Source organism: Lucilia sericata, unplaced genomic scaffold (genome assembly GCF_015586225.1).
Source record: "Lucilia sericata isolate MDLA Ls3-8-SP2 unplaced genomic scaffold, ASM1558622v1 Contig000057F_arrow, whole genome shotgun sequence".
NCBI lineage: Eukaryota > Metazoa > Arthropoda > Insecta > Diptera > Calliphoridae > Lucilia > Lucilia sericata.
In genome coordinates, this window is record NW_023994093.1 from 897,722 (window position 1) to 921,039 (window position 23,318).

At 30.0% G+C, this 23,318-nt stretch overlaps 4 protein-coding genes across 4 annotated transcripts in view; 2 read left to right on the plus strand and 2 right to left on the minus strand.

Moving 5' to 3' along the window:
• LOC119616100 overlaps nucleotides 1–3,615 on the plus strand; it is a 54,977-nt gene extending 51,362 nt beyond the window's left edge. Inside the window, exon 9 of the mRNA XM_037972278.1 lies at nucleotides 1,633–3,615. Within this exon, the coding sequence (XP_037828206.1) occupies nucleotides 1,633–3,376 (1,744 nt within the window). The 3' untranslated portion in view covers nucleotides 3,377–3,615. The remainder of the gene's footprint in view (nucleotides 1–1,632) is intronic.
• Nucleotides 3,616–5,137: 1,522 nt separating this feature from the next.
• Nucleotides 5,138–6,143, minus strand: LOC119616097 (RNA-binding protein 7). The gene has a single exon (XM_037972274.1). It carries the CDS (start codon nucleotides 6,063–6,065, stop codon nucleotides 5,391–5,393), a length of 675 nt encoding a protein of 224 aa, XP_037828202.1. The 5' UTR covers nucleotides 6,066–6,143; the 3' UTR covers nucleotides 5,138–5,390.
• Nucleotides 6,144–7,372: 1,229 nt separating this feature from the next.
• LOC119616099 (RNA-binding protein 7-like) lies at nucleotides 7,373–8,129 on the plus strand. Its single transcript, XM_037972277.1, has one exon. It carries the CDS (start codon nucleotides 7,472–7,474, stop codon nucleotides 7,916–7,918), a length of 447 nt encoding a protein of 148 aa, XP_037828205.1. The 5' UTR covers nucleotides 7,373–7,471; the 3' UTR covers nucleotides 7,919–8,129.
• Nucleotides 8,130–8,645: 516 nt separating this feature from the next.
• On the minus strand, nucleotides 8,646–9,921 carry LOC119616098. Its single transcript, XM_037972275.1, has 4 exons — nucleotides 9,744–9,921; nucleotides 9,558–9,682; nucleotides 9,443–9,504; nucleotides 8,646–9,378 (listed from the first exon to the last, which is right to left on the minus strand). The coding sequence occupies exons 1-4, from the start codon at nucleotides 9,805–9,807 to the stop codon at nucleotides 8,646–8,648; spliced, it is 984 nt and encodes a 327-aa protein (XP_037828203.1). The 5' UTR covers nucleotides 9,808–9,921.
• Nucleotides 9,922–23,318: the final 13,397 nt, after the last annotated feature.

Genomic DNA, 23,318 nt, shown 5'->3' on the forward strand with positions numbered 1-23,318 from the left:
TTAAAATAAAAACAAAAAAGAAAGGACTTTCATCTAAAATATTATTAATTAGTGTATAGCAATACAACATCAGCTATTTTTGGCAAGTTTTTATTTAGAATTTGGGTATCTGAGTCTCCAGAACTTAATGTCTTTCCGACAACGGCTTTGAGGAGCTTGATGACGCATATCGTGGACGATTATCCACAAATATGCTGTAATTTATTGGGAAACCCTTAAAAGACGTTATACGCAAGGTTTTTTAACGATTTGTTTTACAATCAGTAAGTCGACAACCATATCATTGCCTACTTTCTATGGAACGTGCTTCCACCATTTTGGAATCAATCATGTTTTCATTAGACTACATCGCCATTTTATCAACTTTGTTTGTTGGGAATATGAGAACATATCTTGGGGTAATATGTTTACCTACAACCTTTGGTCTACGATTCCATTCTACAATTTATTAGGCCATACCCTTTTTGTCAAGACCCGTCTTGAATCATTCTTGTTATACTACTTCTTTGAAAGTTGGTTATAGCTTAATATTTTTCGATTAATGGACTTCCAATATATTTTCTGAATTCATTTAGATTTAAAAACACAATTTGTTGTCGTATTCTTGCATTAAAATTTCATCCATGTATGAAACCACCTCTAAATGTGGTACTTGGCAATCTTTATGGATTTGACTATATGCTTTATGGTCTGAAATTAAATGTTTTCAAAAAAATTTTGTTTGAAAATTGATCTGAACTAATTGAATATTGATCACGATGTTTTATAATTACAATTTGTTCAATAGTTTCAATAATTTAGGACTCCCTAATGAGATTTATTTTAAAACCGTTAGCGCTTATCATTTTTGCATAAAATGTTTAGTTTTTATGAGAGATTTTAAAAAATTTTACTTTTTAAAGTATTCAAATAATCTTTTAATGAAATTAGCTTGAGATATTTTATTTTTCTTTTCGCGATATTTTCATAATTTCCAAGATATTTAAACAGATTTCCCCTTTCGTAAATTCTGACACTTTTTTCATGATTTTAAATGAAATAATCGTGAACTGTGTTTAAAATTGCTTAAATTTATTCAAATACAAGAATTTTATACTATATTTTTAATATTTACTACGAATGATGAAAATTAGTCTTACTTAGGTTAGAGAATATACCAATACCATACTCCTATTTTTTTGAACAGTCGTAATCTGATATGGATTCCGAAAAAAGTAAATAACAAAAGAACTAATGAAGCTATATAAAAAATTTCATTCGTTTTTTATTTTAAACACCTAACAAACAAATATCGTGAAAAAATATTGGATTTCCGTAAATATTTCTTTTTAAAAATAACCTGCACAATTATTTTGAAGTCTCACTCCTATTTTTTTGAACACAGCTGTATGTTGTCATAATAGATTTAAACTTTACAGGAATACTTCTCACGACCTATGGAATATACATATAATAGAAATTTTGTCTCATTAGTATTTCCTGCATATATCGATTATGAACAAACATCTTTTATCAATAGATTTTTTGTTAAATTTTGATGTTAGGATAAGAAGATTAAAACTTATACTCCTTAATACTTTCTATATAACCATGCAAAATATTATTAAAATCTTCTTTTTTTTTCAATTTCAGTAACAAATCTTCCCAGACATCAATTGATAATGTAAAGGAGCCAGAACAAACGGAAATTGAAGCAAAGTCAAATGATTTAGAAAGGCAATCAAATAAAACACCAACACCTTCAGTAAAGTCAACATCATATTCTCAAAAATCAACAGCATCTGCTCAATCTAGTAATGGCAGTAGAAGCCTTAAGGAAGAATCGCCAGAGAAGACAAAGCCTAAAAATGATGATGATGATGTTGATGATCATACATCAACTAAAGAAACAAATGACGTTGTAACAACACCGCTTACAACAGTTGAAGGAACCGTAAGTGAAGTAGCAGAAATGACAGAAGTGACTAGTGAATCACCAACAAAGTGGATAACAGGCGAAGAAGTTTTACAATTAGAAGATGTGGTCGATGCCGTTAACGACAATGATATAGAAGAAATTCAAGAGAAAGAAGAAAAACTTCAACGTAATGGTAGTTTAGTAAGTTTGCAGAGTAAAACCGAAAGTATAAAAACACAATTGGAAGATACACCACCAGTACTATCAAGAACCCAGTCGTCAAAATCGCTAGTTATAGAGGAGGATATAGAGGATAATACCAGTTTTGTGGTGGTAGAAGACGTAGATGAAGTGGAAAATATCTCAAACACACAAACACAAGAAGTAAGCAATATTATTGAGGATACTAAAGCTGAGGGTGATGGACCTCAATGTTGTTCGAAACCAAACTCAGCTAAGTCTAGACCAGCTAGCAGCAGGCCTCAGTCTCCTACCATAGAAGAAATCAAAGCTTTATCGCGACGAAATTCGATGGTCAAATCAATGGAGTCACTTTATGAAAGACCACCCTCCAAACATGACTATATAGATAATACCACCGAAACTAGTTCTCAGTCTAGTGCTCAATTGAATAGTAGTACCGGTTCTTCATCTATACCCCTTAAAGCATTACATACACCACTTAAGCAAAAGTCCAAAACTACACATTTCCTTAAGAGCCATCGAAGAATTTCTCCCGTCAAGCAATCAATCAAAATGGTACAGGCTGAACTGTATCCAGCCACCTTGCAACGTTTCGAAAAACCCCGTGAAGCCATAATGAAAACATTCGATCAACTAGACTCTTCGAATTGGGAGGTGGTGATGGTAGGGCTCAAGAACATGGTTAGACTAATAAGATATCATCCCGAAAATTTAGATCCACAAATGCATATGATATGTATACAACTGACACGATCCGTACGAAATCTAAGATCTCAAGTGGCGAGAGCAGCCTGCACAGCGGCCACAGAATTATTTACTATTAAATCACGCTATTTGGAACAGGAATGTGACGATTTGGTTTGTGCTCTTTTACATCGCACCGCCGATACGAATCGTTTTATACGTGCCGACGCTACCCGAGCACTCGAATCGATGTGTGATAATCTAACACCTGCAAAAATTTTAAATATTTTAACCAACAAAGGGGCATTACATCCGAATGCTTTGGTACGCACAACTACAGCAAAATTATTAAATCGTTTGGTGGAACGTTTAAGTTGTGAGAAAATCTATACTATGCCTCGGGATCAACGTGATAAATTCTTTGTGACTGGTGCAAATCTTTTGCTCGAAGGCAGCTTAGAAACACGCAGCTATGCTAAGTCTTTGTTCAAATTACTCTCCAGTCATGCCAGCTATCCACGTCTATTGCTTGAAGTCATTCCACCACGTACATATCGCAATATTGAGAAAACTCTTAAGAGCATACGTTAAGTTAAATTTATATAGTTAAAAGTATTTAATTTTTAGTAATACACATACATAATACATACATATAGATATTTTGCAGTATTGTAAATAAAAAATTAACTATTTGTTTTCTTAACAAAAAAACGATAAGTTCTTAGAACACATAAACAAACAAACATATAGAAAATATTACATAATTAGAATCATTTGTGTAGAATTGATGTTTCAAACATTTATTCCTTCATTCATTTTAGTTTGTAACTAAATACAATTTTAATACAAAATCATAATTTAAGTGAACTTTATAATCAAATAAAATAAATATATTTTGGCTTAAAATTTTAAACGTTTAAATATGTTGTTGTGTTGTAATAAATGGATCTAGACTTTATAGATGTTAAAGGTAAAATTCTGAAGGAATGTGTTTTGTATATTTCCTACATTTTTCTCATCAATAGGGTCGGTCCACAGGAACACATTCGGAAATCACTTAACATTTTTTTGATAAAATTAACATAATTGGTCAAAAAATACATGTGTGCATTCCTTCTTTATGAAATATTCATTTAAGAACCATCCAGGATCTCAATTATAATCATTAATCAATTAAGTAAAAAAATATACTTACGTTTAAGGGTTAATTTCATTTTTTTTTTCGACATCATCATAAATACAGGTCTTCATTACATATTTTTTTAAGTTTCAATTAAATCGGTTGAAAACAAAATAACATTTCACTGTGATTTCAAGAAAATCTCCCAATAATGCAGATCTTGAGTTTGATCTTCACATGTATGTTTTTTATTATCTGGAATTTTATATTCTGAAAAGGTTTTATATAAAATGTAAGAATTGAAAATAATTTTCAAAAATATTACCAAAATAATAGTTTCCTCCGAATCTGTGAGATATATCGACTCAATTTCTTTACTATTTATTTACATTCTTTATTGTCCATAAGTTCCATAGAAATTTTCCCAAAATATTGAAATTTCTTCAACAAAATTGTTAAAAGTTTAAACTGGAAACTAATGAAGATATAAGCTCACATTTAAGTTAGTACGAATATATTTAATATAATGATTTGGTTTATTAGAATATTTCCCAAAATATGTTAATTTTTTTAAATTATTCCTCATTTAACTGTTTTATGACACTAAATGATCAGTGGAATTTGTAATAACTTTTAAAATTATTTACCAATTTTTGTATTTTATATCTTATTGGAACGATAATTGAATATATATTTCAATTATTTGCAAAAACCATATTCCGGAATGCATTTTAATAAATTAAAGTTTATGTCTACAGGTAGTGTGGGATCAGATTCGTAACTTTTGTAAAATTAAATAATTGAATATTTAAGACTCAAGTCTCGGCGACTTTTAAGGCCCTTTTTTCATTCCGCCTACCTTTTAAAGAATGGGCATAGCACTTTAACTTATTCGATGTTGAAAGTAAAAAAATCTTATTGAAAACAAATACTGATTAGTGCCTTATTAAGGGGTAATTTGGAAATACGCGCAAAGTATTTACTTTAAAAATTTGTATGAAAATAGTTTTATATTTTGCAAAAATTTTATAAAACAAAGATGAATATGAGACCGAGTTTTTTCTGTTTTCAAAATCGCAAGCAGTTTTTCAAATCTCAACTACACCAAAAAGGGATTTAAAAACCAGTCTTTAAATATTTCATTAGTTTTTCATACAAAATTTTTAAACAGGATGTGCATACAATTGCTTATAAAAACAAGTAATTGAATTTAATTTACAACAAAATGCATATTAAATGTATGTATAATAAACTTCGTATTAAGAAACAAAATTATAATATTTAAAGTACTGATAAGAGTATGTAAAAATTCCTGAGACATATTATAAAGTTAAAAACGATTTTTTTTGTTTGTTTAAGGCTGTGTACTGTATCATCAGCATATATACAATGTATTTTTATAAATTTTTTGTAAATTTTGATAATTGTTATAAGCAACAATCGTTGCCACATTGTCCACGACGCAACAAGGTAGCATATAATTTGCTATCTACGATGTTTTCCGCTACCACTACGCTGATCGGAATGGCGATTACTACCATTATTGTAATGGCGTCTTTTATTATGATCCCTATCTCTTTCGCGATCACGAAAACGATCTTCACTGCCGGTACTGTTTCTTTGGTAGGGACTGGTATTTGTATGGGGTCGTCTCTGAGATGAGGCGTGCTTTGAAATATTGTCTTGATGCTTACCAGATCCGGTTGGACAATCCGGAGAGTAATTTCCTTGAAAAGGATTTCTTGGCGGGCAATCGTTATAGGACACATAATTACCAGACCGTAGTGATGAATTGTCATAACTAGGACGTTTATTGTAACCGGGAGATGTGTAATTTCCCATCGGCGATTGTTGTGTTCGGCCCTGATATTTTATAGTTAATGTTTTGCGGTATAATGATAGACCTTGATACAATTGCATGGCATAGGGCAGTGTACACTTGTGTACGTATGTAATAAAGCCAAAAGTACGCTGTCTCCCATTCTGGTCCTTTGGTATTCGAGCACTTTCAATGGGGCCCGCTTGTAAGAACACTTCGTATAATAAATCCTCTGTTACTCTCTCATCAAGATTCGCACAAAATATAGTTCTTTTTTCCTCATTATCTTCATCCTCACTATCATCATGGACTTCATTATGGCTTTCCTGCGGCATTTGCATTAATTTAAAGTAATTTATCCAAAACACTAGATTTTTACAAACGCGAAATGTCAAAACAAATTTTCTAAAAATGAAAACAACTCTATGATATATATTAAAGCTGATAATTGGACAACACTATACTCAGGGGTTGCCATACGGTTTTATAGTTGAAACGAAAAGTCGACTTTTTTGCATTTAGTTAAAAGTCGATCTTTCGACTTTTTGCATTTTATGAAAAGTCGATTTTTCGACTTTTTTCATTTATTTAAAAGTCGACTTTTAGACTTTTCGACTTTTAGTATTTTGTAAATGGTCGACTTTTCGACTTTATCCGACTTTTCGACTTTTTTCGACTTTTCGACTTTTTACGACAAAATAGTCGACTTTGACTTTTTTCGACAAAAGGTCGATTGATCGATTATTCGATAGTCGATTTATAGAACCCTAGGTTGCCAAAACAATGTACAAGGTGAAGCAAATTACAAAATTACTGCTGAGTGAAAAATATAGAAAATGTATATCGCCAGAGTCAAGTTTATTTAAACAGTTTAAAGATAATAGCGTATTTTATAAACTATACGTATTATATGCATTAATACTTTATTTATACTCTTAACCTTCGTGAGAAAAGTTTCTCATTCCGTTTGTATATTCTACAATATAATATTCCGACCTCATAAAGTATATATATATTTTGGAGCCTTACAGATAGCAGAGTCGATAAAGCTATGTTCGTCTATCTGTCTGCATTTATAAATGTTTGTTGAAAAAATTATATGAAGACAATTATCGAGATCAAAATCTACAATAATTGTATTAAACACGCTTTCGAGAATTTTCCTATTTAAAATCAGTAAAATCGGTCGTAGAGTAGGATATTATGAAAAATATATTTATAGGTATTACCAACTGTCCATAGCTAATGATTAAACGTAAAGTTAAATCTATTAGTTATTGAAATTTGCAAAAAAAAAAAAAAACACTAGTACTAAGCGAGATACATATATGCAAAAAACGTATTTTTATGACCTTTGACCTGCTACCTCGTTGGTGAATTTTTTTTTAGTTGGAGCCTTAGGACGAAGCCTTTTGTAACTATATAAAATTCCCCAGTTTGGTAATTTTTTCGATTATTTTTTCTGAACGATAATTTCTACAGTAACTTACAGTTTCAAAAGTTAAGCAATAAAAAAACTATTGCTCAACATGCGTAACACATATTTTTTTAACGTGTATGTAGACATTTGTGGTTTGTGTCTATGGTTAATAGTAGTTTACAAGTTTTCACAACTCTAAGGTTATGTATATATCAAATTGCTTTGTTTTGACATTTCATTAAAAAATCTATTGTTGACAAACTATTTTAAAAAGTAAAATTAGCAATTAGAAAAATAATACTTTTTAAACTTTAGTTAATTATTACAATGTCTTACCAATATTATATGCAACACATACAACAATTGATGGCTATGGGGGTGTATATTGCTCCTGCAAATTATGCTCCTCTAGCATATATGCCCATACAAAACTTGGAACCCGCTATGCCTATGCCAAGGAATGAAATCGTGGTCGTTGAAAGCGAAAGTGACGAGGAAGATGATGTCGATCAAAGAACATTATTTTGTGCAAATCTCAGTGAACATGTAACAGAAGAAATATTATATGAAGTGTTTTTCCAAGCCGGACCTCTATCGAAAGTTCATATACCAAAACAGAATGGAAAGAATCGTTCATATGGTTTTGTTACATATAAGTATCGTTGCTCAGTGCCTTATGCTTTAAAGCTATATCAAGGATTAGTATTATTTGGTAAACGATTAGATATAAAATTTCAAGGAAAACATAATTCTAACGCCTACAATATGAGATGAAATCATTAACTGTGTCAGTTTCGTTTTAGAAAAAGAGCATCATACAAAATTCTAATAGGAAGATTAAAATACTTTATTGATTTTTTAATTTTTTAACGTGTACAACTGAATTGATTTTATGTTTGTTTGTGTTTCGTTTATTTTATATAATTTGCAATACTTTTTTTTTAAATAAATCTTATAAAATAAGAGAAACTATAGAAAAAATACATATTTTCTTTTTTAAATAAGTGCATTTTCAGAAGTTGATCTTATATGGGAGCTGTGACCAATTATGCACCGATTATCTTTACTTTCTATCTTAGACTTTGTTGGAAATAAGTTTTTAATGGCAAAAAATTGTATTTTTTTGATTATTTTAATTTGGAAAACTTTCAAAAAATGGCATTACTGGATGGAGCACTTCGATTGGAGAGGAATTCTGTGACATTCCAAATAAGAAGCAAATAATTTTGATAAACATATCGAGGGATTATATTCAATAGTCTCTACCTGCCACTTTAATCTAAATGAGATTTTGATGGTAAAATTTCCAGCAAACATATTTTGGTACAAAATTTTCAAAATAAACCCCATATCAGAGGGACATTTGTATAGCAACTTAAAGACCGATTTCAATAAGTTTCAGTTTAATTAATGTACGGATAGCAAAATTAAAAAAGTCCCATTTTATACTTTAATCCACTTTATTCACTATATCTTAACAAAAATCATGCAAACAAATTATTTAATTTGAGGGTTCGGAATCATCATCATCATCAAAATCATATGGATTAACAGCACCGCTGGTTGAGATTTGTTCAGAATTTTCAAAAGAATGAGTAGAATTCGAAAATACATTTAAATTATTGAATGAAGTATTTGGCATATCACTGCTTATATTAACACCAGAATCGTGAATTCTACGTACAGAGATAGGACCACGTATATCGTGAGAAATATTATTTGGTTCAGGAACAGAATTTTCTAGATTATTCAAATCTAAAGAAGACGAATGATTATTAGCGCTGCTGTTGGTATTATCAAATGAAGAATGTTGCATTTCGCTGCTCATGTTAAAACCGGAATCATGAATTCTACGCACTGAAATTGGACCGCGTATTTCATGTAAACTGCTATTAGACTCTTGTAAACTATTTTCCAAATTATTGTTAAAATCAACTGCAGTATGATTGGCATTAATCGAAATATTAGCTTCCTGCTGTTGATTTTTATTATTTTCCATGGGATTATGCGTATTGTGGCAACGTTTAGCATCTGGTTCTAATAACTCATTAATAAGTTCTAATTCTGGTGGTAGATTTTCATTATTTAAAACTTTATTTGGCGTAGCAAAACGTTTGCGCGGCAAACGTTCATTAGGAGGACTCCAATCCATAGCATGATGAACCTCAGCATGTACTAAAATTCTTTCCGAGGGTATTTCTGGACTACTACAGGGCGATATATTTGGATGAATACTAAAATTTAGACGTTATTATTAGTTTTAAATAGATTATATATAACATTTAATATAAAATCTACCTCATCATTGTGGAATTAAGAACTCGGCCATCTTGAGTGGGTAAAAAATCCAATTCACTTTCCTTGAGATTAGAAATAATTACAAAATTTGAAATTCATTGTTTACTTTACTTACTCTTATGGCCTGTTCCATATCACAATCAAGAAAATTTGTTTCTCCCTCTGTTACAGACATTTGCAAGGCATCCAGTATCTGGCGCATTTCTTGCAACTCCATGCCCTCTTCATAGAAACCCATACCTTTTTATAAAAGACCAAAATTAGTTTTGTTACAAAATAAATACATACTTTTAATACTCACCATTTAAGGTTATTTGTAATTCTTTGTATTCATTTCGTCTTCGAGAACTACTGCGTAATTCCATTTTAAATAAATTATAATTGATTGATTACTAATAAATTAACTTTCTTTTAATAAATGCTAATAAATATAATAATTTTAGATTTTTGATTTTTGCGTTTTACTTTAATTATCATTCGCAAATAACGGTTCTTTAAAAAAAACACTTGAAGAATTTTTTGGGAATGTATGTAATTGATTTTAAATGCTGTTTTAATTTAGATATTCCTTAAATGCAAGAACCGCATTTTAATACTTTTAAAATCGTTTAGTTTTTTGTTAGTTTTTATTATTCTATAATTCGAAAATTGTGTACGAAATTTTTAACTTTCAGAGTTTTTGATAAAACTTTGTAAATCTTGCTTAATTCAAAAATCATCAAATGATCTTAAAACTTTATTATATTTTTTACTTAATCCCTAAAATATGCTATAGTTTTATACTTTTTATACTTTGTTTTACTGGTTTTATATTTAAAATCCGATAATTTGTTTTGAAGTTAGTTCAAAAACAGTAAAATCTTTTGAATATTTTTTTTATACCCTCCACCACCATCAGTGGTCATAGAGGGTATATATAACTTGTCATTCCGTGTGTAACACCATGAAATATTCATCTGAGACCCAACAAAGTATATATATTCTGGGTCACACCGGGAAAAGTTATGAATCAAAATTTAAAACAACCTCGAAAAAATAAGAATTTTTATCACATTCTGATGTAATTTTCTCGAAAACTATGCAAGATAATTCTATGGAAATCACCATACATTCGTTTCTATACAAGATCTTGATCTCTGCTGAAAATTACTAAAATCGGTCCACAATTTCATGTACCTACCATACAAAAGTACATATTCCCGGAAAATGGGTTTTTTGTTAATAACTTCCGCCAATGTTGATATCTTCACAAAATTTTACAAATTTAAACCTTATGTCAATAGAATTCATTCAGAGAAAAAATTTTCTGGGTCGGTCCATAATTGGACATAGCTCCCATACAAGGTCCCCTCCCGAAAATTACTTAAACGAGCATAACTCATTACCAAATTAAGATATCCATATAAAATTTGGTATAAGCATTGCCCATATGCATAGAAATATTACTGTGAACATTTTTTACGATCCGTCCATAATTGGTCATAGCTCCCGTACAAGGTCCCCTCCCGAAAATCACTTAAACGCACATTACTCATTACAAAATTAAGAAATCCATATAAAATTTGGTACAAGTATTGCTCATATTCACAAAAATATTACTGTGAAATTTTTTTCCGATCGGTTCATAATTGGTCATAGCTCCCATACAAGGTCCTCTCCCGAAAATCACTTAAACGCGCATAACTCATTACTAAATTAATTTAACCATATAAAATTTGGTACAAGTATTGCTCATATGCATAGAAATATTACTGTGAAAAATTTTCCGATCGGTCCATAATTGGTCATAGCTCCCATACAAGGTCCCCTCCCGAACATCACTTAAACGCGCATAACTCATTACCAAATTAAGATAACCATATACAATTTGGTACAAGTATTGCTCATATGCATAGAAATATTACTGTGAACATTTTTTACGATCCGTCCATAATTGGTCATAGCTCCCATACAAGGTCCCCTCCCGAAAATCACTTAAATGCACATTACTCATTACAAAATTAAGAAATCCATATAAAATTTGGTGCAAGTATTGCTCATATACACAAAAATATTACTGTGAAATTTTTTTCCGATCGGTTCATAATTGGTCACAGCTCCCATACAAGGTCCCCTCCCGAAAATCACTTAAACGCGCATAACTCATTACTAAATTAAGATATCCATTTAAAATTTGGTACAAGTATTGCTTATATGCACGGAAATATTACTGAGAAATTTTTTTCCGGTCGGTCCATAAGTGGTCATAGCTCCCATACAAGGTCCCCTCCTAAACGCACATAACTCATTACTAAATTAAGATATCCGTTTGATACAAGTATTGCTTATATGCACAGAAATATTACTATAAAATGGATTTACGATCGGTCAATAACTGGCCATAGCTCCCATTAAAGGTCCTCTCCCGAAAATCACTTAAACGCACATTACTTTATATACATAATTGGTCATAGCTCCCATACAAGGTCCTTTTACGAAAATCTCTTAAACGCACATTACTCATTACCAAATAAAGCTATTGATACAAAATTTGGCACAAATATTAGTTTTGTATTTTTTTATACATATATATATCACTTTGAAAGTTTTTTTCTGGATAGGCCCACAATTGGTCTTGTCTCTCATATAAAGTCCACATCCAAAAATTACTTAGACACACAACATATTTCATTGACAAAAATAGATATCGATATAAAAATTGACATGATTATATTTTGTGTATATAAAAAATTTCGGATCGGTCCATAATTGCCCATAGCTCTCATATAAAGTTAACTTCCTTAAGTAACTTTATCCCATATATTTCATTAATATAAATATATCCGGATCAATAAATCATCCCCCATAAAAGCACATAAATTGGTTAGGGATTTTATCAGAATTTGCTCCATAAAGCAATTACTAAATGACTTCCTAATGATAGCACCCTCATCACGAACGCATAATTTAAACTTTCACAACTTATTAAATATCAATCTAAAAATATTTAGATGGGGGTTTAAAAAAGCAGGTAACCTCCATCTGGTATTTAAGAGTCGGCATAGCCGAATATATTACTATATCTTGGTTCTTAACCATTACTACTCTAACTAATTCGAACTCTTATTTTCATGTTGAGTGCAAAATATTATAGGTTCTCTACAAATGACTATTAAACTGAAACATTTTACTTTGATTATTACATTTTTTGTATATTATAATAGAGTAGTATTGGGGCATTTTATATCTAAAAGGAGACAAAAAACGAAAGAAAAAAATAAATGAAAACAAAATATATCTAAACATTTTTTTTCTGTCAAACTCTTGTGAAATCAAGTGAGTTAAGCTGCTTGTCTTCCAACAGCCTGTGGTGTTTTTCGAGTGCATTTTAAACATATCACACAGAGATGATGACAACGTTCTATGTGATGAGAAGGATGACAGCAATGAGGGCTTTTGGAAAATCTACTATATGATTGAAAAACATATAAGGGCATAAAAACCTAAACAGACGGACTGCGGTGAATATCAGTAATTAGTATTAATGAGTGAATCCGACTTTTCTTGAAAAGTGAAGTATTTTACTACATTTTTTGCAATACTGTTTTGTTTTCAAGATTTAATAGACTCCTTATTCTGTCTAAGAATTACATAATTACTAAAAATTTTCATTAAAGGCCCTCTGTCTACAAATGATTATGCATTTTAACTCTACCGCCCTTCAAGCACTATAAAGAATAACTTTCAAACATCTGGAGGAAAAAAACAGGATTTTTAATTATTTTTTTTGTTGGATAAACTTTTTTTTTGCTTTTGAAAAATTAGCTTTTACTCTAGTAAGTAGCACAGTTCAACACGTTTTTAACAAGAAAAGTTTTTGCAGCAACTTATATAATGTGATGTTGCACTTACATGCTCCCTTCTATTGTTCAGATTAATCTTCGTGTTGAGTACGAGAATAGCAGAACAATATACTAGTACTAGTGAGATAATCATTTAAATGGCAATTTTTGTAGTTGTCATTCCATTAAATAAGATTAGTTTTTATAATGTTTTTGTTTAAACAGTTAAATTAATTAAACGATTTTTCTTCTTCTATGTTTAAAAGTAATTTTATTGGTGCTTGTTACTTTATGTTTATTTATAAATAGAAGAGTAAATAAAAAAACAAGTTAGAGTGCTATATTCGGCTATGCCGAATCTTAAATACCCTCCACCAGCAAGCTACTTTTTATTGAAACCCATTTAACTATATAATTTTTAGATAACTTGGCAAAATTTTTGTTTCCTTATTGAGGGTACTAACATTTATGCATATGTCAAATTAATAGGCCAGTTTTAATATAATGATTTATCTGTACACAGAACATACTCATTTTGAATTTTATCCGGATTTAATCATTTAATTACGAATTAAGTGGTATTAAGTGGTTTTCAGAAGTATACCTTATATGTGAGCTAAGACAACCTATGGACCGATCCGGAAGAAAAAATCCGTAGAATGATTTATATATACAAAATATACATTTATGTCGAATTTTATCCCGATAATTTTGATTGTTAATGTGCATTTGAGTCACAACTCCCATATAAGGAAATGGTCCTTATATGGGAGTTGTGACCAATTATCAACCGATAATGAAAAAATTTCGTATAATGATTTATATGCCAAAAAAAAAAAAAAAAAAAAAAATTCAAGTCCAATTTTACTACAATAGTTTTATTAATTAATGAAATATGTGCGTTTAGGTGATTTTCGGAAGTGGACTTTATATGTATAGAAGCTATGACCTTACACAAAACATATTTGTGTAGAATTTTATCAAGATATCTTTATTTGATAATGAAATATGTGCGTTTAAGTGATTTTTTGAAGGAAATATTACCATATATGGAACAATCCGGAAAAAATTTGGTAGATTGATTTATATGCTCACAAAGCATATTCAAGTCGTACTTTATCCAGATAGCTTTATTATAATATGTGCGTTTAAGTGATTTTCGTAAGTGGGAGCCTATCCGGAAAAAATTTCGTAGAGTGATTCATATAAAGACAAAACATATTTGTGTCGAATTTTATCAAGATAACTTTATTTGACAATTAAATATGTGCCTTTAAGTAATTTTCGGAAGTGGGACTTATATGGGAGCTATGACCAATAATGAACCGATCCGGGGAAAAAGTGGTAGAATGATTTATATGTACACAAAACACATTCAAGTCGAATTTTATCCTTATAGCTTTAGAATTTAATGAAATATATTCGTTTAAGTGATTTTTGGAAGTGGACCTCATATGGGAGCTATGACCAATTATGAGCCTATCCGGAAAAAATTTTGACTCATATAAAGACAAAACATATTTGTGTCGAATTTTATCACGATAGCTTTATTTGACAATGAAATATGTGCTTTTAAGTGATTTTCGGAAGTGGGCCTTATATGGTAGCTATGACCAATAATGGACCGATCCGTAAAAAATTTGGTGAAAAAATTTGGTGAAAAAAAAAATGGACTTTATATGGGAGCTTTGACCAAATATGGACCTATCCGGAAAAAATTTCGTAGAGTGATTTATATTTAGACTATACATATTTGTGTCGAATTTCATCAAGATAGCATTATATGACAACGAAATATGAGCTTTTAAATAATATTCGGAAGTGGGCCTTATATGGGAGCTATGACCAATAATGGACCGATCCGTAAAAAATTTGGAAGAATGATTTGTATGTACACAAAACATATTTAACTCGAATTTTATCACAATAGCTTTACTCATCATTGAAATATGTCCGTTTAGGTGATTTTCGGAAGTGGACCTTGTATGGGAGCTATGACCAATTGTGGACCGACTGAGGACCTACGTTAACAGTATGATTTCTGTTCATATTATATTTGCATGTACAAAATTTTGTGTTGATACCGATATATTTGAGGGAGTTATTAACGATAAACTAATTTCCGGGAATATATACCTTTGTATGGGGGCTATGGGAAATATTGGATCGATTCTAAAGATTTTCAACATAATTGATCACTGCCATGAAAAAATAATGTGTGACAAAATTCATCGAAATTTCTTTAGTAGTTTCTGAGAAAACTTCAAAAGAATTATGAAAAAAAAGTAATTTTTTTCGATGTAGTCTGAAATTTTTACTCATAACTTTTTACGTCGTGAACCGATTTTGCTGATTTTCAATACCAAACTGCTTAGGATAATAATAAATATTTTGGGTGAATTTGGTTGATTTCCTTTGCTTAGTTTTAACGTGAGCGTGTTTTACACAGACAGACAGACAGACGGACAGACGGACATAGCTAAATCGACTCAGAATTTCATAAGGACCCAGAATATATATACTTTGTGGGGTCTTAGATGAATATTTCTTGGTGTTACACACGGAACGACAAACTTATATATACCCTCTATCACCACTGATGGTGGTGGAGGGTATAATAAAACAATTAATGCTAGAAACATTTTCAGGGGCTGTTTACAATGCTAGCAATCAATTCGTTTTAGTCATTATCTTGCCTTATGAAAAACCGTTAAATCGATCAAATTCGACATAAACAAGGATCGATCCATAATTAACGCTACTTCACATTTAAGGCTCACCACATAAAACGACTTTAATACTCATTACTGCCTTACAAATACTAGTACACCAAAATCGTTCTATCAATTTTTTATAAGGATCGTTAAATAATTGATTCTACTCCCCATATAAGGTCCTCTTCAAAAAGATACTTTAACGTACATTACTGACAAACAACTGTGATAAAAATCGATATAAACAAGATATGTATGTTCCAAAATCGCAGTACACATTTTATGTCGTTCGGCTTATAATTGACCATAGCCCCCATATAGGGTCCTCATCAGAAAATAACTTTAAAACTAATTTTTTATTAGCTTAAAAATATTTGAAGAAATTGAAAATCTCTTCCACCGAATTTGGTGAGTGGTTGTTTCATGAGGATCGGTATATAATTTACCGTAGCTTCCATATTCCGTATCAGAAAATAACTTTAACACTCATTATTGGCTTAAAAATACGAGTGAGTACAGCTATAAAAAAAAGTTTAAAAGGAAATTAAATCTTCCTACCAAATTTGATGATCGGTCGTACCCCCTTCAGAAAGTTACTTTAACGCTCATGACTGAATTAAAAATACGATAACAGCCATGAAATTCGAAACAAATAAGTGTTATATGAACCGATGTCTACCAAATTTTATGAGAATCAATCTATATAAGTTATGTATGATATAACATCTCTCTTAAAAAAAAACAGTTTATAAAAATTGGAAAAAAAATTTTTGTTTATAATAAAAATAATCTTTAAATCGAAAAAGCTCGGCTCTATTCCAAATATTACGCTGATGTTTATATTACTATCGATTTAACATACTTAAACTAATAAATGTGTATACATATTGCTTTGACAATAACAAGATCATCCATTCATAAATATCATATGATTTAATGGTGAGAAATATAAAATTTTTACTTGTTTTTATGCGCAAAACTTAACATCGGCTGTTGATCCTTAAATAATTGTCTTTAAGGGGAAAAAAATTCATTTTTATGTAAAAAAAATTTTAAATCAAATTGTAAATCTTCAATTGCGTGTTTTAAAAAAAGTTAATAGTTATTTTAATTAATAGTTATTTAATTCATATGGTAGGATCCCCCTATTAAAAGTCCACCAATTTATTACACAAATATTTATGTACATGGATGTTAGAGTTCTTCCTCCCTAATGATAATAATGATTTCCCTAATGTTCACATGTTAAAGTTCTTCGTACAAAATTTGAAGATTCTAGTTCCAATAGTTTCCTAGAATAACGAATTTTTGTACTTAATTCATATGGGATTTACTCGCTCCTAAAATCAAGTCCGTTAATTTATTACACAAATATTGACATGGATGTCAAAGTTGTTCGTCCAAATTTTAGAATATTAGCTCTAATAGTTCCTGAGATAAACAAATTTTTTTATTAAATTCATATGGGAGGTATCAAGCCCTCCTTATGAAAGTGCGCTTATTTTTCTCCCAAATATTCATATGGATGTTAAAGGTCTTCGTGTAAAATTTTTTAATTTTAACTCCAATAGTTTCAAAGATAAACGAATTTAGTTTGTCCGCAAATTTTTTATCCTAAATATCCATGTCGATACTAAGGTGGCTCCGAAAAAATTTGAGGACTCTAGCCGTTATACTTTTTCAGACATACTAATTTAAGATTTGTTTATATGCGAGGTGCAACGCCCACTGTAGCTAGGCTGTCCATTTTGTCAAAATGTATTCATGTGGATGTCAATGTTCTTCATACAAAATTTGGGAACTCTAGCTGTTGTAGTTTCTGAGATATGCGACTTTTAATACTTATTATGTACTATATGTGGGCATGGTATCTCGCCTCTTGGAAGTTCAAGAGATATAGTTCCTTCCAGATATTGCGGAAGACACTGTTAAAAATTAAAAAAAATCGGTTTAGCCGTCTATAAAGTCCAAACAAATCTTTTTTGCTTAAGGTTTCCGACCAAAATTATTTTTTTTTTATAAAAATTATAAAAAATCTTTAGTCGATAAAACATCTTTGTGAACAAGCGACTTATAGTAGTCTCAAATGTTGTAATATTTGCTTTTTAAATTTCAATACTTTATACTAAACCAGTTGGTATACTTCAGAATGGTTTGTTTCTTAATACCTTTTAATAGTATTTAATTGCTTATTAACTTTTGCAACTTCTTTTATATTCTTACCTAAAACATTTTCCTTTTTACGAAAAACAGTTACAATTCTCTCTGTTATCAAATATACTTTAAGTCACGTTTAAAACTTAACCAAAAAAAAAAAGAGATCCTTTGATAAAAAAGTTTAATTTTTTTCTAGAGTTGTTAGAATTCTATTTGTGGTTTTTGTTTCTTTTGGCTGTCATATTCAAAACAATTTTAACGGGAAGTTAAGTTTTCAACAAACTGTTATCCTATTTCAACAACTACTTTTTTTTTCAAACCTACGAACAAATATATTTATTTATGTTTGCATAGAAAGCACGAAGTTGCTTAAAGTGGCTCTTAGTTTTTCCGCGTAATTATAAACTTTATTTAATTTAGAACAATTTAACAAAATAGCAAAACACAACAAACCGTCAAAAAAGGGCTATGTGGACAACACCTTTTATTAAAATTGTCAGCTGAAAAAAAAACTAACGAAAATTTTCTTGTGTTAGCTGCTTTGTTTGGTCAAAAACTTGTTAGAAAGTAACGTACCATCAGCTAAAAAAGGTAAACAAAATAATCAGGAAAAAACCTCGAGTTTAAAAACTGTCAACATGTTCTTTTTGGGCAAAGAGTAGACTAAAAAGTCATACTATTGTCGACCTTTTTTTGTGTGTGAGTGTGAATAGTACAACTGATTCTGTGAATAAATGCATTAAATAAAGTTTTTTCACTTTTCTACGGTGCTAAGTCACTTGTGAGTTTTAAAATATAAAAAAGTACATTTGAAAATATTCTTCAAGAGAAAGACTAATACAACTACTTTAGTTTTTTTTTGTGATTTAGCTAAAAGTTTTCCTTTAATACACGAACAAATACGTTTAAATACTTATGCATACTTACACAAGGCATTATCACATACAAATAGTAGTTGCTTTAAATGGTGTTGTAAACATTTTGAGCATTATTCGGATTAGATAATCGATAAAAGTTTATACATTTTCACGGAAACATACGCCTCGGATAAAATAAACATTTGTATATCATACACCACGTATACTTAGCATTTATTAATTCAATATACATCATACGCACCATATGACAAAATAAATACATAAATAAATGCATAATTTCGATATGCAAATTTTCTATTAAAGTCAGCATCAGGCGTGGAAAATTCAGTACCTTAGTAAGTTTTTGGTAGTTTTAGATATAGATTACTAATAAACTACTGATAGTCCACATAGTTGTCAATAGACCAGAATGTAGTCTATTCTAATTCGTAGTCTAGTTTATAGTCTAGTATTGTCTATAGTCTATGTCTATAGTCTAGTCTATAGTCTAGTCTATAGTCTAGTCTATAGTCTAGTCTATAGTCTAGTCTATAGTCTAGTCTATAGTCTAGTCTATAGTCTAGTCTATAGTCTAGTCTATAGTCTAGTCTATAGTCTAGTCTATAGTCTAGTCTATAGTCTAGTCTATAGTCTAGTCTATAGTCTAGTCTATAGTCTAGTCTAGTCTAGTCTAGTCTATAGTCTAGTCTATAGTCTAGTCTATAGTCTAGTCTATAGTCTAGTCTATAGTCTAGTCTATAGTCTAGTCTATAGTCTAGTCTATAGTCTAGTCTATAGTCTAGTCTATAGTCTAGTCTATAGTCTAGTCTATAGTCTAGTCTATAGTCTAGTCTATAGTCTAGTCTATAGTCTAGTCTATAGTCTAGTCTATAGTGTAGTCTATAGGCTAGTCTATAGTCTAGTCTATTGTCTAGTCTATAGTCTAGTCTATAGGCTAGTCTATAGTCTAGTCTATAGTCTAGTCTATAGGCTAGTCTATAGTCTAGTCTATAGTCTAGTCTATAGTCTAGTCTATAGGCTAGTCTATAGGCTAGTCTATAGGCTAGTCTATAGTCTAGTCTATAGTCTAGTCTATAGTCTAGTCTATAGTCTAGTCTATAGTCTAGTCTATAGTCTAGTCTATAGTCTAGTCTATAGTCTAGTCTATAGTCTAGTCTATAGTCTAGTCTATAGTCTAGTCTATAGTCTAGTCTATAGTCTAGTCTATAGTCTAGTCTATAGTCTAGTCTATAGTCTAGTCTATAGTCTAGTCTAGTCTAGTCTATAGTCTAGTCTATAGTCTAGTCTATAGTCTAGTCTATAGTCTATAGTCTAGTCTATAGTCTAGTCTATAGTCTAGTCTATAGTCTAGTCTAGTCTAGTCTATAGTCTAGTCTATAGTCTAGTCTATAGTCTAGTCTATAGTCTAGTCTATAGTCTAGTCTATAGTCTAGTCTATAGTCTAGTCTATAGTCTAGTCTATAGTCTAGTCTATAGTCTAGTCTATAGTCTAGTCTATAGTCTAGTCTATAGTCTAGTCTATAGTCTAGTCTATAGTCTAGTCTATAGTCTAGTCTATAGTCTAGTCTATAGTCTAGTCTATAGTCTAGTCTATAGTCTAGTCTATAGTCTAGTCTATAGTCTAGTCTATAGTCTAGTCTATAGTCTAGTCTATAGTCTAGTCTATAAATGTTTAGATGTCTATAAATTGCAGCTTGTGACTATAACTACCTTATTTACAAATTATTGGATTTTAGGGAAAAATATAAGTTTTTAATCGAGTCTAAAGCATTCCTACATCACCAACAAAAATCTTACTTTTCCTTCTCCTGCACTATACAGACCCTACGAATAGCATCAAACATATTGTAAATATAAAATGTAAAGACTATTTCTCTAAAGAAAAAGTTTTCATTTGTGTGCTTTTGGTCATACAAAAAATAAAAAGAAATTATATATTTTTTGCATGTTTTACATAGTTGACATTTGACCTGATTTTGTCCTTTTTCGTAGAATTTTAGCTCTTTTTTTAAGCTAAATTGTTTTAGAGCTTATCTTGTGTTTGTGCGAAACTTTTTGCCTTACATTCAAACATATATTTGGAAATGCTATATTTATATTGAAAAAAGAAAAGTGCACGACTTTAGAGAGAGGGTGTTTACAAGTTTTTGTAAATATTTTAATGTGTACGACTGTTACATGTTACTTTGAAGTTCTGCATTTTGTCATTTTGATATAATGACGACAAAATAGTGTCGCCTTTATAGCCTGAAAGTTTTTTTGTTTGAGAAAAGTAATATTGCTTAAGTTTAGAAAACGGGATAAATTAAATGTATGGCCTATATTTTGTTAAAATTGTAAAAGAATTTGCTAGCAGCCTCTTGAGACAATAAGATGGGTTGTTTTACAAGCTTTTATTTAACTTGCTTTGTTAGTTTGTAAATAGGACAACTTTTGTAAAAATTTTCAACCAATTCCCGTAACCCGATTTGGTTGAAATTTTTTACACATAAAGACACCTGTAGACAATGCAAAATTATGTTCGAAAATTAGGAGTTATGTTTGTATATTGTTATAATTAATTTCTCAGTAATGAATAGAGAGAAATAGATGATATTTATATATGACATTCATCACTAAAGATGGCTGATGAAGTCCTTACAATTTGCAAGTGTTGAATGTTAAATTTTAAATGTTAAATTTTTACACATATTGTACTTCCTAAAAGGAACAGAATGAACAATTTTTCAATTCTATACCACAATCGTATGGAAATGCCTATGATAATATATAATACTTTGATGGTGGCTATAAAAGACTCTGATTTAAAATTTTAATTCTAAAAATAAAATTCTACTCCTTTCACGTATTTTAGTAGAAACACAATCAATTACCAGTAATTTTCTATATATATAAAGTTAAATTAACAACTTTTCAAAATCTGTTGATGAATATTATTAAAAATAACAATTTTAAACTTTTTTGACAACTTTTTTAAATCACACAAAAAAAACTTTAGCGACATTTGGCTTTTATCAAAAAATTTAGGCTGTCAGTTTTGTTTGAGACAAAACATTAATGACAAAAAATGCTTTGTGTATAAATATATAAAACTTTTATTTATTCCCACTTTTTGTTATATTTAACAGTTACAATGCAAAACAACACAAAAAAGAGCTCAAGTACATGTTGTAAAATTCAAACTTCAAACTATTAGACTGACAGACACTCATTCTCTCCTTCTCTCTGCAGTCCATTGTATAAAACTTGACTTGATAGTCCTAAAAAAAGAAACATAAAAAAAAGAAGGAGATTCATAAACTGTTACTGAAATTATAAAAGAAACTATAGATGAAGTAGTTTTCTTTTTGCTGCTGCTGTTTTGCCTTTGGTTACAGAAATGATGTGCTATAAAGCGAGTAGTAGCAACACAACCAAGCAGGCTGTCTTTCAATGTGTACTCTTTACATTATTGTATAACATACTTTAAGGATTGTTCTACGCCATACATAATACAGAATACTCTAAGGCGTTAAAAACTTGATATTTTAGTTTTTTGCATTTCTATTCTGTATTACTCGGCTCTACTCAGTTCTATTAAATTTTTTTTTGTCAATAATTTTTGTTTGTATTGGACAAAAGTGACACACAAAACAATATTTTAAGTGAATATAAATTGAATGAGTTTGTAGAATGTGACTCTGTTTCTATAATGTTCTATGTGTAGAGTAGTTTGCAGTACGTAGTATTAAGAAGTAAGATAGATTATTATGATGCAAATGACAATATTTAAAATTTATAAAGATTATGCATGTTTATGCGTTTGTAAGACAGACAACTACTACACAGACACACTAGTGTTTTAAAAGATTTTTGCTTTAAATTCCTAAAGTGTTGATAGTAAGTGGAGATGTTAGAAGTATTTTACCATAAACTCATTGTTTTATATACAAGGAAAAAATATTTTGGGTTAAAAACAAATGAAATTTATTTAAGGCTTTAATGGCTGGCAAAAGTCGATTAGAATGTAAGGTATATTTTAGATAGATAGATAGATAGATTGATAGATAGATAAATATATAGATAGATAGATAGATAGATAGATAGATAGATAGATAGATAGATAGATAGATAGATAGATAGATAGATAGATAGATAGATAGATAGATAGATAGATAGATAGATAGATAGATAGATAGATAGATAGATAGATAGATAGATAGATAGATAGATAGATAGATAGATAGATAGATAGATAGATAGATAGATAGATAGATAGATAGATAGATAAGATAGATAGATATAGATAGATAGATAGAGTTTAACT